General features: G+C 38.2%; 1 protein-coding gene across 4 annotated transcripts in view; it reads right to left on the reverse strand.

Moving 5' to 3' along the window:
• LOC106869038 (sorting nexin-14) overlaps nt 1–17,500 on the reverse strand; it is a 147,039-nt gene that overhangs the window by 40,178 nt on the left and 89,361 nt on the right. For all 4 annotated transcript variants that reach the window (XM_052966848.1, XM_052966847.1, XM_052966846.1 and 1 more), the window contains 3 exons: nt 12,588–12,708; nt 9,583–9,747; nt 7,700–7,730 (listed from right to left, as the gene is read on the reverse strand). In XM_052966848.1, coding sequence (XP_052822808.1) covers nt 7,700–7,730; nt 9,583–9,747; nt 12,588–12,708 — 317 coding nt within the window. The remainder of the gene's footprint in view (nt 1–7,699; nt 7,731–9,582; nt 9,748–12,587; nt 12,709–17,500) is intronic.

Genomic DNA, 17,500 nt, shown 5'->3' on the forward strand with positions numbered 1-17,500 from the left:
CTATCCCAAGTTTCCTCATTGACCACTAGATAAGGGATCGGGGGACCCTGTCAAAGGCTTTCTCCATGTCAACGAAAGCCAGGTACAGAGGTTTATCCTTAGCTAGGTATTTCTCCTGCAACTGTCTCACTAGGAATAAGGCATCAGTAGTGCTTTTACCTGGCACGAACCCAAACTGCATCTCATCTAAATTGATTCGCTCCCTAATTAGTTGGGCTATGACCCTCTCTGTAACTTTCATAACCTGATCTAACAGCTTGATGCCTCTGTAATTATTTGTATCTAAAGCATCCCCTTTACCTTTGTAGCAGTTGACTATGATGCTGCTACACCAGTCATAGGGTATAATAATAATAATAATAATAATAATAATAATAATAACAACCCTCTCTACTTTTAGGCACAAGGCCTGGAATTTGTGGTGAGGGGACTAAGAAGATTACATTGACCCCAGTGTTCAACTGGTACTTATTTCATCATCGTTTAACGTCCGCTTTCCATGCTAGCATGGGTTGAACAGTTTGACTAAGGACTGGTGAACCAGATGGCTGCACCAGGCTCCAATCCGATCTGGCAATGTTTCTACAGCTGGGTGCCCTTCCTAATGCCAACCACTCTGAGAGTGTAGTGGGTGCTTTTTACGTGCTGTTGGCACAAGGATCCAGTCAGGTGATTCTGGCAACAAACCATGCATGAATGGTGCTTATTGCATGCCACCAGCATGGGAGCCAGTCAGGCAGCACTGGCATTGGCCACAGCTACAATTTCCATTTGATTGTGATTTGATTTGATTTTGATTTACTTGACTCAATAAGTCTCCTCAAGCACGGAATGTCACCCAACGATTCAAAGGTACCTTTTAAATGGGCTGGTTACGTGACACTGATTTAGGCTATGGCTGTGATCTCACCCTCCTTGCCGGGTCTTCTCAATCAAAGCATATCTCGGTCTTTTGCCATTGCCTCTGTGAGGCCCAACATTCAGAGGTCATGCTTCATGTCTTCCTGGGTTTCCCTCTTCCACGGGGTCCATCCACTGTTAAGGAGTGACATTTCTTCACACAGCTCTTCTCATCCATATGCAACACATGACCATACCAGCACAGTCATCTCTTGCACGCCACATCTGACGCATGTCTTCAGCAGTCATGGTCCATGTTTTACTGCTGTGTAGCATGACAGTTTGCACACATGCATCATACAATCTACCTTTCACGCTGAGCAAGAGGCCCTTTGTCACCAATAGGGGTAGAAGCTTTCTGAACTTTGCCCAGGCTATTCTTATTCTAGTGGCAATGCTCTCTGAGCATCTACCCCAATTACAGACTTGGCCACTTAGGTAGCAGAAGTTATCAACTACTTCTATTTTCTCCCTTCTGGTATGTGATGGAATCAGTCTTCTGAGCATCTGTGGTGTTTATTGCCCCTGTGCATCTGCACACAAAAGCTATCTTCCTGATTAACCTTCTTTTGATGTTGCTGCACCTCTTATGTGTCCATAGCTTACACTGGGTACATCTTATGGGGTTTCTACCTACACCTTTTCTACAGATTGAGCAGGGCCATCTACCTGAAGGGGTTTGTGATGTGTTCGCCTTCCTACTTACTAGGACTTTGGATTTTGGAACATTGACTCTAAGGCCCTCCAATTCTAAACCTTGCTTCCACATCAGCATAGAGGAGCTCCCAGGGGCAGCCTGTCTTGAATTCTTCTGTTATTGCCTGAAGGACTTTGATGAATAAGAGGGAGCTGAGGGTTGATCCTTGGTGAATCCCTACTTCTACCCGGAAGTCTTTGCTATACTCATTGTTAACCCTTACCTTACTAATGGCATCTACAGCTCTATACAGTTCATTAACCCCAAAAGGATGAAAGGCAAAGTCAACCTCAGCAGGATTTGAACTCAGAACATAAAGACAGATGAAAGATCACTAAGCATTTCGTCCAGCATGCTAACGATTCTGCCAGCTTGCCACCCTAATAATAATAGTAGTAGTAGTAGTAGTAGTCAACATATCATGAAAGAAAGAGAAAAAGTGGATAAATATGGAGACCTGAGAATTGAGATCGCTAAGATGTGGCAGCTACAAGAGTCAAACATAAAGGTTATCCCTATTGTCATCGGAGCATTGAGTTCAATACCACCCAATCTAGAAAGCTTAGAAATACCCTAAAAATCGACGTGTATTGCAAAAGTCAACGTTACTTGGAATTGCACACATATTGCGTAAAGTACTGTCTGTCTGAGATCCTTGTTGTGACTTGACAAACAGTACAAACACCCCCGGTAGACACAATATCTTCAATCAACATCACAATATTGTATACTGTGCGACATCTATAATAACAACAAGAACAACAACAACAACAATAATAATAATAATAATAATAATAATAATAATACTTTCTACTGAAGACACAAGGTCTGAAATTTGGGGGAAAGGGACTAGTCGATTACATCGACCCCTGTGCTCAACTGGTACTTATTTTATTGACCCTGAAAGGATAAAAGACAAAGTTGACCTTAGCAAGATATGAACTCAGAATGTTAAGACGGACAAAATACCACTAAACATTTTGCCCGGTGTACAAATGATTCTGTCAACTTGCCTTCATAATAATAATAATAATGATAATAATGATAATAATAATAATAATCCCTTCTACTGGAGGCACAAGGTCTCAAATTTGTCAGGAGCGGATTAGTCGCTTATATCGACCCCAGTTTTTCACTGGTACTTAATTCATTGACCCTGAAAGGATGAAAGGCAAAGTCGACCTCAATGGAATTCGAACTCAGAACATAGTGACGGGTGAAATACCACTAAGCATCTCGTCCAACATGCTAATGATTCTGCCAGCTCACCATCTTAATAACATCAACAACAACAACAATAATGTTTATTTATTTAGTGACCTATTCACTGATTTGCTAACTTGGCAGGAATATAACTGACCGAATCAACACTATTATATAACTGGTACTTAATTCTGAAGAGATGATGGGCGAAAGGATGAAAATAATTCAAAGACTTTAGTGTGGCACTTCTACCATTTCTGTCACTGTTTTCATGGCTACAACACCAACTACTACTACTACTACTACCATTGCTGTTGTTAGAATTACTTAAAACTCTCCAATAAGAACTCAAAGACAATTGAGATGGCTATGCAACAATTATTGATGCTATTCTCTGAGTACATTATAACTCTTACAATATATTTCTAATCAAATAAACTGGCTACATGCTGAAATTAAATTTGAAAATACTCAAGATTTAGTCAAATAATTAACTTTTCCATTATTAATCAGGTGTTTGGAGAATAATTTAACAAAGATGTTCTTGCACAAAATTATAATGGGAAGTTTTAATTTAAATAGAAATAATTTTATGGGAAATTTTTTTTTTCTTTTATCATAAAAAAAGATGGTGTTGAGCAGGTTGGTGCCAAAAGAATTAAGTATTGCAAATATTGTGAATTTATGTATGTGTAGGTGTGTGTGTGTGTGTGCTCTTCATCACCTGTGCATCATACTAAATGTATACACACCATTTAAAGGCATGATGCTGTAGAATTGTCTGTGATAAAATTCCTTCATAGACTTTCATTGCTAAAAGCACAACATATATCAAAGCCAGACAAACATCATTGTTGCATTGAATCATGAGAACAACAGAGGCATTTTTGTTCTTCTTGAGGCTTGTCAATGCCGTGCACTCGATTGTCGTCTGCTTCAATGAATTTCATGCTTCAATATATGTAGGATATATTCTGCTGGCAATAGTTTCATCACCCTATGTCAACTAGCAACGGTGAAATTTAATCAGTTGATTTAAAATGAAGGAAAAAACATTTAAGAAATGACATTCCATCCAACAGCGCTTTCCACAAGACTCATGGAACATACAAAGTGGCGAACTGGCAGAAACGTTAGCACACTGGGCGAAATGCTTAGCGGTATTTCATCTGTCTTTACGTTCTGAGTTCAAGTTCCGCCAAAGTCGACTTTGCATTTCGCCTTTTCGGGGTTGATAAATTAAGTAACAGTTACGCACTGGAGTCAATGTAATCAACTTAACCTCTTTGTCTGTCCTTGTTTGTCCCCTCTATGTTTAGCCCCTTGTGGGCAATAAAGAAATAAGAAACGTTAGCACACTGGGAGAAATGTTTAGTGATATTTCATCTGTCTTTATGTTCTGAGTTCAAATTCCGCCGAAGTCGACTTTGCATTTTGTCTTTTCAGGGTCAATAAATTAAGTACCAGTTGCGTACTGGGAACGATCTAATTGACTGGCTTTCTCCCCCAAAATTTCAGGCCTTGTGCCTAGACTAGAAAAGAATATATGTAGGATATAATGAATAAAGAATTCACTGGTATTACAGAAGCTTGCCAGACAGTAGAAAAAAAATCTCTAAGTTGATAGCACTGAGAAGCCTCAAGGAATACGAAATGCATCTGTTGTTCTTGGTGAGGCATTGAAGCAATGATGTTCATCCCACTCCCACATATATATTGCGTTTTTTGGCAGAACGAGTCCATGAAGAGATTTTTATCTCAAGCAATTCCACAGCATCATTCCCTTTAATAGTGTGTATACGTTTAGTATGATACACAGATGGCAATTTCATTTTATGTGGTTTCAATTGCATACACCAAATATAAACCCCCAGTAACTTCACTAGTACTTATTTTAGTGACCCCATAAGGATGACCAGCAAAACTGACCTCAGCAGTATTTGAGTGAGTCAGAAGAAATGCTGCTAAGCCCTTTGTCCAATGTGCCAAAGATTCTGCCAGCTTGTGGACTTCTTTTATGGTTGAAACAATGCAAGACAAAAAAGGAAGTAAAGAGTGTGTGTCTGATGCAGGAAGAGAAAATGGGAAATGAAGAATTTTAAATATCATCATTAGCCATTGATGAAGGAAAGAAGAGCTGTGGGGTGTAGGGGGAGGAGGATATCAGAATAGAAAGAAGAAAGGATAGTGAGAAAGGAAGTTGAGAGAAGGAGACAGATAAAGCAGGAGGACAAAGAATTAGGGATTGAGAAAGGGGTGGGGTGGATAGCAAGAATAGTGTCACAAATGAAAGGAAAAATTCCTCAATTGTTTCATCTGATCTATTGATTTCTCATTTGGTATCTTGTCCTCTGATTTACATAATGACACACATAAAACCCTCTTCCCCCACCACTATTGTTAACTTGCCATGACAGTAGTAGTAGTAGTAGTAGTAGTAGTAGTAGTAGTAGTAGTAGTAGTAGTATGATGATGGAGGGATGAAAAAATGTGAACCAATGAAACTGAGAGGAGGAGGAGGAGCCTGCAGAAGAGGAAGCAAGAAGAAAGTTAAGAGGAAGCAAGAAGAAAGTTAAGAAGAAGCAGTGATGTTTGATGTCACAAAGATGGAATCCAAGAAGGACTACAACATGTGGTGAGATGCTCCATTAAATAGATGTCAATCACATGACAACATGGAAAGGTGAATGTAAAAACAATGATGGCAACAACAATGGTGAATGAATGGTCCAATATTGAGAAGAAAGGAGAGTGACTACGATTGACTGATGCTATTGTAATGAGTGATGGTATAGTAATGAGTGATGGTATAGTAGATGACTGACGGCATGGCACATGAATGACATCACTGCATCCACCATTAGTTGGTGAGTCACCACCCCGGGTGGATGACACCTTTGCACCACTCAGGCCACAAGCCTCCAATCCATGGGTGTGTTTGGGGGTGGTCATTGCTGATGAGGGAATTTACAAGAGGTCAGAGTGCAAATCATACTTCAACCCCTTTTGGTCACCTTTTACAACATACAAAGGAAACGTTGGATCAATTCTTTGACATGCTGGTCCCCACACAGCACCATTATTCTTTGAACTCCCTAAAGAATTATACAGAAGAGATAATGGAGCAGACGTACTTAAAACAGATTACAATGATGATGGTGTATCATCACCCTTAAAAGAAAATAATTACTTCGATTAACATTAGCATACTGTTTACTATTTGTCCATTAGTGTTACACCTGTTTTTTAGTCTGATTTCCTTATAAACACTTATGAAATTTATACATAAATATTTGCTTAAAATAACATATTTTAACATTTATTTATTTAACAGTATTTAACAAATAGGTTTATTGTCAATTAAAAGATTTCGATTAAAAAACATTATATAAAATCAAATTGCCCATAAAAAGTATTTGCTGTCTACAGACCCCCAGTCTTGTCTTTGCGGACCCCCTGTGGTCCACGGACCACAGTTTGAAAACCCCTGATCTAAACAATGTGACTCATTTCCAGTCTTCCGTGAAAAACATGTCTGGCGAAAGAAAAAAGTTATTTTGCTCGGAAACAGATAAGGGTTGATGACAGGCCGGGTATCCAGAGGCAGAATATTTTCCTGAATAAATTCTGTCTGACCCATACAAGCATGGAAAAGTAGACATTAAATAACAATGGTGATGATAATGAGAACAAAACTAAGATCTATAAAGCATGAAATTAAATACTGAAAGTAATTAATCAGCCATTCCATATTTGTGGCAATTTCAATACATTTGAGTTTAAAAGAATTGTTAAAACCCAGAGAAATAATCACAGAATAAATGGTCGTGCTGAAGACTAGAAACACAGGTCTGAAACTATTGAAATTACTTTTAAAAATTTCCTTTCAGTATTTATCAGTCTAGAGAGATTTCTTTAACAATAAGTCTAGAAACATAAATCGTTAATTTAATTCAACTTATAATTTATTGTTGCTGCCTCAGCTTAATTACTGCTACAGAATAATGAGAATTTTTCAATGAAATATTGACGAACTTTAGGAACAATTGGTGGTAAATACTAAAACCATTAATGTGAACATCAAGTTCACGGTGTTTAGTTTCAGTCTTTGTAGTTCTTGGTTCAAATCTTGCCAGAATTTAGTTAAGATTTCATCTTTCAAAGGGCTTGAAAAATCAAAACCTCAAGCTGTCTCTGATTGGTCATCCATCATTTAATGTCCGTCTTCTGGTTTGGACAGTTCAAGAGGATTCAACAAACCAGATGACTACATCGAGCTCCACTTTCGGTTTCAGTTTTTACAGCTGGATGCATTTCTTGAAGCCAACCATTTTACAAAGTGTGCTGTGTGCATTTTTCATGGCACTGACACTAGTGAGATCAGCAAGTAACTCACAAGACAAAGGAAAAGACCAAGTGAATGGGGCTGTAGCAGAGGGGGTGGGGAGATGGCTTTATGCCAGGAGTTGAGAAGTTAATGCATGATCGAAGGACAGGGGCCTTGCGGTAGGAGAGATATATGGCTACCAGAGCTGGAAAGAGAGACTGTAGTTCTGATTATATCTGATAGCATCTCTAACTGAAATTCTTTACATAAAACTGTTAAGGTTTCATGCCATCTGCTAAAAATAGTAGATAATATTGTTGACATTTTAGAATTTGATTTTTTAATCTTCAGAGATAATAATATCAGAGCTGTGGCCTAAATGACTTTTGAGACCAACAGACCAGCACTGTGAATTTATCAAGTTTTCTTGCCAACAAATAACTGAGTACCAAAGGATCTGTGGAGAGAGTACCCTAATTCTATAATCCTTTAATTAAACCATTTCTCTGATGCTGTGTTTAGTGATATTGTTTTATTGAAATATGTAAAGTAAATATATGAATGTGGCTTACCTCGGTGGATCAGTGTCGAAGAACAAAAGATCTGGAAGAAAGGAAACATAGACATGTATCAATATAAACACATACGTACACACAACAAACAAACGAGACAGTGAAGCCCTTGGTACACCAAGATGTAACCTTTTATATTCTGGTGTTCAATAAATAATTTAACGAGGCAGGGCGAAAGAAAGTATTCATAAGATGCAATACAATTCCTGTTACATTGGGTTAAACGCTCTCTGCCAATAGGTCACAGTGAACTGCTGCTTACCCTGGACTGTTGACAGTTCTTTCTTGCAAAAACAATATACAATATCATTCAGAAAAAAAAACTGTCCTGGAATAAATACAGAGAATCCCCACTATTATTGGATATATACACAAATATCAGCACAAGGAATATTGGTCAAGTGTGAATATAACAGGTTGGATATTGTTGTTTGGGAAAGAGGAGGAAAAGTATGAACTGCCTTAGATGTCAGATGCCCAACTCATGTAAATATCTCTTTGAAAATGAAAGAGAAAGAGGACAACTATGGACAACTGTTTCAAAACCTCCAGTTTCTGTATCATCATCATCATCATCATCGTCGTTTAACATCTGCTTTCCATGCTAGCATGGGTTGGATGATTTGACTGAGAACTGGCAAGCCAGAAGGCTGCACCAGGCTCCAATCTGATTTGGCAGTCCAGATTATAAATTCACATTTAAACCAATAATGATTGTTGTGCTTGGTTTTGTGAGCAAATGCCTCAGTGACAATCTGGATAAGCTTGGATCTTCAGGAAAAGGAAATCAGCCAACTAACTCACACATTACAAATACAATTTGTAAGTGGAACAGTAAATATATGCAAGACTTTTCTCAGGTTTAAAATGTGATGTTTTTGTTATCCCCATTCCAATGATGGAGCTTTATATCTTTGTTAGAAACCAGTTCCTTTCTCAAGGGAAGAATTAAGAAACTTAAAAACAAAAGAAAACACACACACACACACACACACACACACAAAAACATGCATGTGCACAAGTGCACACAATTAACTAATCCTCTATGAAAGCAGGGAACCAGCATCGGCAGAACAAAGGTGTCCAATTCCTGGCTGTGAATGTTGCAGGATATAAAAATAGTTCTTTTTTTAATTTCCCTGCAACATTTTGACCTTGGGTTTATTCAAAAGAAATTATCCAAATCATTTGAGAAGATTCCATTAAGCCACAACAAACTACAGAAGTACACAGTAAGTTCCAAAGAGTGGAATGCCCCGCCCAGTGAGCTCTTTTGTTGGTTGTTCTGAAGTGGGGAGTAAGGGTCTGGTGTGGTGGAGATCAATGGAGATCAATGGAGATCAATGTTGTACTTAAAGAAGAAGAAGATGCAGCTAAGTGCCAATAATGGTAGAAAAGTGACTTGTGTTCAGGCCAGAAGCAAACAACACCTTCCTCACTCGACCGTTACAATTCCTTTATATCTATCGACTACAATTACAAAATATATACACAGCTTCTTCTTCTTCTTCTTCTTCATCTTCTTCATACATAATATAGAAATGACAAGTCTAGTTTCTTATTTACCACATTCATTAGAGATAAGACTAAGTTGTCATTAAATCTATCCATTTATATTGATTTCCTGCAGAAACCGAAGATGTTCTCGAAACAAAACTAATGGAAAGAACAAAAAAAAAAAAAAAAAAAAAAAAAAAAAAAAAACAAGAAAATGAAAACAATAAAAGATAAAAAGAAAAACAATAAACAAAAAAAATAATCCTAATAAATAAATATGGCTGCTATATTTCGAAACTTGATTAATACAATGGTATATAATTAAATAGTATATGAGAGAGTAATTTGACAATTTCTCTGTGTAAAACTGTAATCAATAGACCTACTTTTAATAATGTTGATATAATAAGCCAACCGATGCTCCTGACAGATCTGGAAACATTTCTGTTGAATATAATACTGTACATAACTCTCTATGGTGCGTTTCAACAGCATTCGGAACATAATAAGTAGATGATGGAACCATTCTGGGATATGGTACACATAACGAGCTAAAAAGACAAAAAAAAAAATTTAATAAATATAAAAAAAAAGATTATGTTAAAGTCAACTTTCTTTACTTTTACTAAATACATTTTACAAAGAGCATTTGCAGTGGTGGTGGAGGTGATCATGGTGGTAGAGGAGGTGGTCATTGTGGTAGAGGAGATGGTCATGGTGGAGGTGGTCATGGTGGTGGTGGCATAAATAACAGGTTCCTAATTAAACAAGGAAGCATCACAGAACAGAAATGGACCCCATGACCTGGTTTTTATTCCTTGTTTCACTTGAACCTGTTTGATACTAACCTGCCCAAAGCCACCCCTAATTCTATGATACAAACTTCCTGTTTGAAAGGGATCAATATTAAAAGTTCCCAGGAAAACCTGGGGTTCCTTTATGCTCCAGACACCAGCTTAAATAACGACAAAGGCATTTGATTCCATCCTTCATTATTTTTTAAATAAACTGAAATAAAGAGGAAATATTTCAGCAGAAACATGGTAACAAAAAGGAGTAAGATTATTGGACAATCAACTGAGAGAGAACAGGACATCACATGACACAGCCCAGTCCATATGGCTGTAAATGGGTTGCACAAGGTAACAGCTTATTACTGTAACAATGGGCACAGATGTGGCTGTGTGGTTAAGAAGTTTGCTTTCCAACCACAGGGTTCCAGGTTCAATCCCACTGTGTAGCACTTTGGCCAAGGGTCTTCTACTAGAGCGCAAAGCCTGATGAGTGGATTTGGTACAAGGGAAACTAAAATGTGTGTGTGTGGGTGGGTGTGTGGGTGTGGGTGTGAGTGTCCCCTTGCCATGACATCATGTAAAATGGTTGTCACCATCATCTGAGCAATGTCATTTATCTCCAATATTCTGCACAGACCTATATGGCCATGGAGGGGAAATAGTGCCTTGATTGGAAACAGAAAAGGGAGTGTTGGTGACAGAAAGGACATCCAACCATAGAAAAATCTGCCTCAATAAATCGTGTCGATCCTTTGCAAACACGGAAAAGTGGACATTAAAATGGTGAGCAGTAACATTTTATCTCTTCTACTGGGTTTGTCTCCACTAGTGGGGAAAAAGCTGGAAGTGGAGACTGGGCTCCATCAGGCTGATTACCAAAAGTTCATCATGTGAAACTAGCATCTCTAATAGTGACTCAATCTCAAAATAATACTTTGCATATATTCCATGTCTGCCTCAAGAACACAAATACCAACATTGCAAAATTTATTTCTAGTTAGCTAATTAACATAACATTATTATTTGGTAGCTAATTAATGTAACATTGTTATTAGTCAGTTAATTAATACAACACTATTTCTTGTTAGCTTTGTATAATCACTGAATTAAATATGTCGACACTAATTTAATTATAAAAGCAATCCATATGTAGACTTGTGAGAAAGTCAAACAAATCTTTGTCAGTGTCTCATGCTTTGCAAACTGATGGGATTTGCTGTTAGCAGCAATTTTTTCACAATAAACACAACCACCATCTCAGACATTTGGCAAAGAGCAATCCTGAAGAGAAACAAATGGGCTGAAATAGGCAGGAAATGGATTTGCTACTGCAATTCAGACAGTGTCCAATGAAACCCATCTCAGTGGTTCTGCTCAACCTGGCTTCTTGTTCTTGTTCTCAACATTCTGAGTTCAAATCTCTCCAAGGTCAACACTGCCTTACATCCTCCCAAAAACAATGTATAAGGTACCAGTGAAATACTGAGGGTCACTATCTCCTTATCTCAGAACTAACTGCACCATACCTTGAAGGGGCCATAAAAGGTCACACCCAATGTCCCTTTCTTCCAGACAATAGAGAAGGAATCAGTAATGAAGTGTAAATTGGTCTGGGAAAATGCCAAATGGTGTGACATAGATCTGGTGAAGTGGTATGAAGCAGTGTCGTGTGATGTAGTTTAGTATAATACATTTTATTAGAGTGGTGTAGTGAAGTGTTATACAGTGTGAGACAATGGATGGAACCTGCTGTGGCCCCTGGCCCTGCCAGCTCTGGTCAAACCATCCAACCCATGGAAAATGGACAGATGATGACGATGACATATGCAATGTGGTGCCATTCAGTCTGTTGTCATACAGTGTAGGGCCACAGTGTATAGCAGAGTGCAGCAAGGTATTTCCAGTGGAATGGAATGTACTTCAGTAACAGTTTTGTAAAGTAGAGTACAGTATGTGGTGCAGTACTCTTATTAGATTTGATATACTTCTGGTAGATGTCACTGTAGTCTTCAGTCACACACACCATTACTACTCTGTGTTAACAATTAGAAGGAATTAATGTCTGTAGCAGTCTAGTCCTTCCATCTGGCACAATGCAAAGGTAAGCACACTGCTTCTGTTGGTGATGGTGGTGGTAGTGGTGTGAATGATGATACTGAGGATCAATGGGAGCAGCAGCAGCAGCAGCAGCAGCAAAGATAACATTTATTGCGTGGAAGAGCCATTCTAGCAATTTTGCAACATGCCAAAACGGACAAGTGGAGCCTGGGGCAGCTCTCAGACTTGCTAGCTCCTGTCAAACTGTCCAACCCATGCCAGCATGGAAAACAGATGTTAAATGATGATGGTGATGATGATGATATATTTAAATCTAAAGTGTCTTTAAGAGTTTTATATGTTATTAAATGGCTGAAATGGTTCTTCCATGATGCAGTTTGCTCAGGGTTAATCCAAGATCTCAGATCAAGTCACTTGCAAGACAAATACAAAAACCGGAAGAAAAAACAAACAAACAAACAAAACAAAAGACAACTTTGATAGTTGAAGAGTTAAAGAAATATTGTAATACAATGTAATAAAATGTATGAAAGTCTTACCAATATAAATAAACATATTGAAAATGCCATGGATGCTACCAACTGGCAGATTATCGGAGACAGCAGGTAACGGGTAAGAATTCTCACAATTGAAATTGTTCTCAAACAATGGACTAGAAAACTGAAACACAAAAAAATTCAAAAAAAGACGTTTTTAACTTATTTGTTTGTTTATTCTTTTATTTAGAAAATCAATTTTCTGATGGCTGTCTGCGATTATTTGTACAGGTGTGAAGTTGGAGGTTTTAAAATCAGAAAAATAGATACTATGAAAGCCAAGTCATTTCTTTCACAAGGACATTAACATCAAACAAGAAATGGGTTTATGACACTATACAGAGACAAGCAAGACATCAAAGCGATTCCAAGTTCAATCCCAGTGGGTGCCATTGGGGTCAAGGGTTTCTATCATAAAAACCCTATCAAGTTGAAGAAAACCTTGGCAGTGAAATTTGGTTGACAAAGTATACAGAAGCCTGTCAACCTCTCTAGTGCTGGCACCACAAGAAAATGCAGCCATACCACTCTGTAAAGTGGTTGGTGATAGGAAGGGCATCTGGTCATAGGAACTATGCCAAAACAGACATGTAAAAGTCCCAGTCTATGAGAATAGTGGCTCTCAAAAGGAACTGACTTGGACTGTAAGTTCTTACTTCAGGATAAAGGAACATAGGTTTTGTGGTTAGAGTGTTAAGCTTACAATCCTAAGATTGCAGGTTCAATTCCTCGACTGGTAATATGTTGTATCCTTGATGAAGACAATGTTATGATAAGGTAAGATCCTTAAGACGTGGTGGTGGCGAGAACTGAAGAACTAAGTGGTGTGGCCAGTAGGATAAAGATAAAATGGTGGAATTGTGATGAAGGAGTCGTTTCTGTAGATTTTCCACAAACATAACCAATAACAGAAAGTGACCTCACTGTGGCTGGATGGTAGGGACAGAAATTGGTCAGGAAAATACACTGTAACCTCCAAGACTGCACAGACTCTTGTGGTAATATGTCAGGAGTAAAAAATTAGGTGGGAGGAAATAGAGGAAGGATTGGACTGAGTGGTTTGTGAAGTGGGACAGAGCAGAAGAGATGAGTACTTGAGGTTGGCTTAGGAGGTGTTAATTCTGAGCAACAGAGGTCATTGTAGTAGATATAGAACAGGCAGTGAGAGGACACAGTGTGTGGGGAGTAAGAGATTCTGCTGAGAGATACTTTGTTGGTCTTCAGTCACATGACCTTCATTAGTAACCAAAATGATGATGAAGAAACTTGAAAATGAGGAGGAAGATTGCAAATATCAATGAAAGACTGAAAGATCTGGATGGAGTTATGGGAAAAAAAAAGAGAAAATCATTAATCCACTATTAATCCATTATGGATAACAGAAGATTACAGAATGGCCAATGAAAGGTGGAAACTAAAGATGTTAATAAAAGGTTCAGACTGATCGTCGTCTTCATTTAGCGTCCGTTTTTCCATGCTGAAATGGAGTGGATGGTTTGACCAGAGCTGGTAAAGGCCAGGGGCAGCACCAGGCTCCATTGCCTATTCTGGCTTGGTTTCCACAGCTGGAACGCCCTTCCTAACATCAGCCACTCTACAGACTGTATTGGATGCTTTTTTGTATGGCACCAGCACCAGTGCATTCTATGTGACATCAACAGACGAAGATAACATGTGTGTAATATTGATATAGTGAAGAGTGGGGGGAGGGTACTATACTGGGGGGAGAGGAAGGGAAGAAGGCTTAGGAAGTTAGGCAGGCAGACAGACAGACAGACAGGTGGAGAGGTAGACAGAGACGGAAAGACAGACAGGCAGCCAGAGAGACAGACAGACAGGCGGGAGACAGGTAGAGAGGCAGATAAAGAGACAGAAAGACAAGCAGCAGATAGGCAGATGGACAGAGAGGCAACCAGACAAGCAAGCAGACAGACATTCAGGCAAGCAGACTGCTATGCATGCCTGCATGAGTTTGCAACATTGGCCAAGCTATGCAAAATTTCTCATTTCCTGTCATCAATTGGATTGGAAGCAGGCTATGAACTGTTTCACAAGCTATGATTGACCATTGACCAACACCATTCAATTTTTTTTCTCGTGTTTTTCTCCTTGTCTCCGTATTCTTTCTGTTGAAGAGCATAGCTCGAAACGTTAAAGACTTTCCGTATTCCCGAGCGTCATACTAATACATCCTTTTGTTGTTTACACCACCTGTCCTCGTCTGTTGTTGTTTTTTTTCGTACGTTCTCCTACATACATACATACATACATACATACATATATACATATATACATACATATATACATACATATATACATACATATATACATACATATATACATACATATATACATACATATATACATACATATGTATGTATGTATGTATGTATAGATGATGGACTTCAATAGTGATGTTGGATAGATTAAAGAGTTTATTCATCAAAAATGGATCATCCCAATAATAGTAAATTAGTCAAGTAGCAAGAAGCTGAAGCTAATACAGACCCTTACAACTTACAACCTTCTTCAATGCCACATCTCATAAACTTTCTCCTCAGTGTCACATCTCAACACAACAAAATGATTTCCTAACAGAAATATTTTATTGTTTTTCATTTATTGTTGTTTGATGTTTATTGATTCTCTAAATGGTTTTTTTGTCAAAGTAAGCTTTTGCATGTCGTCAGAGCAAGTACGTTGTTCAAGATGAAACAGCCATCCTGTTGTTAATCATTCCATTTTGAAGCAACAAGGTTGGGTTTATTTATTTTGCAATTACATAAACTATGAAGCAAAGAGTGAAATGTGCTTTTGTTTTGAACACACCTGAAGCTGGAATTATGATCATCGTCATTTAATATCCATGTTCCATGCTGACGTGGGTTGAATGGTTTGATGGGATCAAATGGCTCCAGGGGCTGCATTCATCATCATTATCATCGTTTAACGTCCGTTTTCCATGCTAGCATGAGTTGGATGGTTTGACTGAGGTCTGGAGAGCCAGAAGGCTGCACCAGGCTCCAATCTGATCTGGCAGTGTTTCTACAGCTGGTTACCCTTCCTAACGCCAACCACTCCAAGAGTGTAGTGGGTGCTAGACTACAAACCCCAAGAGAGGCAACTTTATGTTAGGAAATAAGGCATTAAAGTATAAAAGAAGGGGCCAAAGCAGAACAAGTTTCTTGCTGTAGAGAGGCTACATGGCTTCTAAGATTTTGAAGGGAGGGTAGGGATGATCAGGGTGGAGGAGGGATGAGATAAAAATCGTAGGGATGAGGTGTCTGGGTGAAACCTCATGAGACAGGTGGAGTAGAAATGAATAAGTGGAGACAAAGAGAACTGCAAGTGTAAGTGGGTAGAGGTTAGAAGAGTAGTGAATATGGGAGGGTGAGAGATGGGGAATGGGTGAAAGGTATGAGTATAAAGAATGAAGAACAGGCATTTAGTGGATGATGAATAAAGAATGTAGGGAAGAGTAGGTGACAATTGTAAAGATTGGGCTGGGCTGAGGAGTGGATGTAGTAGTGAATAGTAGATGAGGGGTAGGGGGAACTAATGAGGCACAGTTATTAAATAAAGAAACAAAAAAAAGAGACTGATGATGCTGATGGCTATTTGTGTTGGCAAAATAAATAATGGAGTGAAGTTGTTGAATTAGGATCAATTTGAGGGTTGTATGAAGAAAGGGAACTTAAGCAAAGATGAAGAGAGAGAAATAAAACACCCAAGTCTTAGGCTTGCTGTAAAAAACTTACAAAAACTTTACTCTGTAGTTCAACACCAGACATTACAGCTCCACAACTACACAAGCTTTTCCTTAAATAATCTATAATCTATATATTTGTTTTGCAAGTTCCCTGATGTGAAATTGTGTGTGTGTGTGTGTGTGTGCATTATATATATATATATATATATATATATATATATAATTATCATCGTCATCATTTAACATCCGTTTTCAATGCTGACATGGCTTGGATGGTTTGACTGAAAACTGATAAGCTAGATCATAAATATATTTTGGGTTAGAGATCCCTACATCAACATAAAGAAATAAATTCTCAAACTATCATTTACATTCGTGTCCACTTTTCCCTGAAACTGGTGGACTTGTGTACATGTCTACATGTTTTACAGTTAGCAAAAGATGAAATGTGGGCACAATAAGGTTTTCATGATTAAGCTAGAAATTTGAGTGATGGAGACTTACATCCAGACACAGATATTTTGCAAAGATAAAATTTGCACACAAATGCATTTTTCTGTGCACACCTACAGCAACAATATTTAGAGGAAGGAACATTTTGTCTGACGCCCTGACAGATATACCACCACACATCTCATTTTATAACTGGGACCCCGAGTTCATTGGTAGTCCTCTATTATGGTTTTGATCATGATTTTGGAAGGACATCAACTGTTCATCCTTTCATGAGTTGATTCCCAGATGAGGATTTGATAGACAGGTAAATTTGCAGGCATCAAACATAGAAATATTGATGGTAATGACAATGGTGTTTATTACAAAGGAGACGCTTTTTTTGAAAATTTATACATTTGTATTGTATCGGAAAAGGTTTCTTTGTGAAATACTCAGTGAAGTAGGAAGTAAATCTGCTGCTGTTAGAGTTTCACAAACCAGGTAAGGCAACCAGAGTTATGCACCTTGTATACAGCTCTCTTCCACGGGCTGTGAGTTAGTTTCAACTCATAAACTTATTATAATCAGCATGCCAACAATTTAACTGCACAATCCCTGAATCTCTCCAGCAAATTGCAAAATTTACAATTGACTGATAACTTTCCAGTCAAAACATTGATTTGTTAATCAAAGCAATGTTGCCATCGTTAAAATATTACTTTTTTAAAATAATAATTGAACATTGACCATCTTTGTACAACTTTCACAGTTC

Source organism: Octopus bimaculoides, chromosome 4 (assembly GCF_001194135.2).
Source record: "Octopus bimaculoides isolate UCB-OBI-ISO-001 chromosome 4, ASM119413v2, whole genome shotgun sequence".
Classification (NCBI taxonomy): domain Eukaryota; kingdom Metazoa; phylum Mollusca; class Cephalopoda; order Octopoda; family Octopodidae; genus Octopus; species Octopus bimaculoides.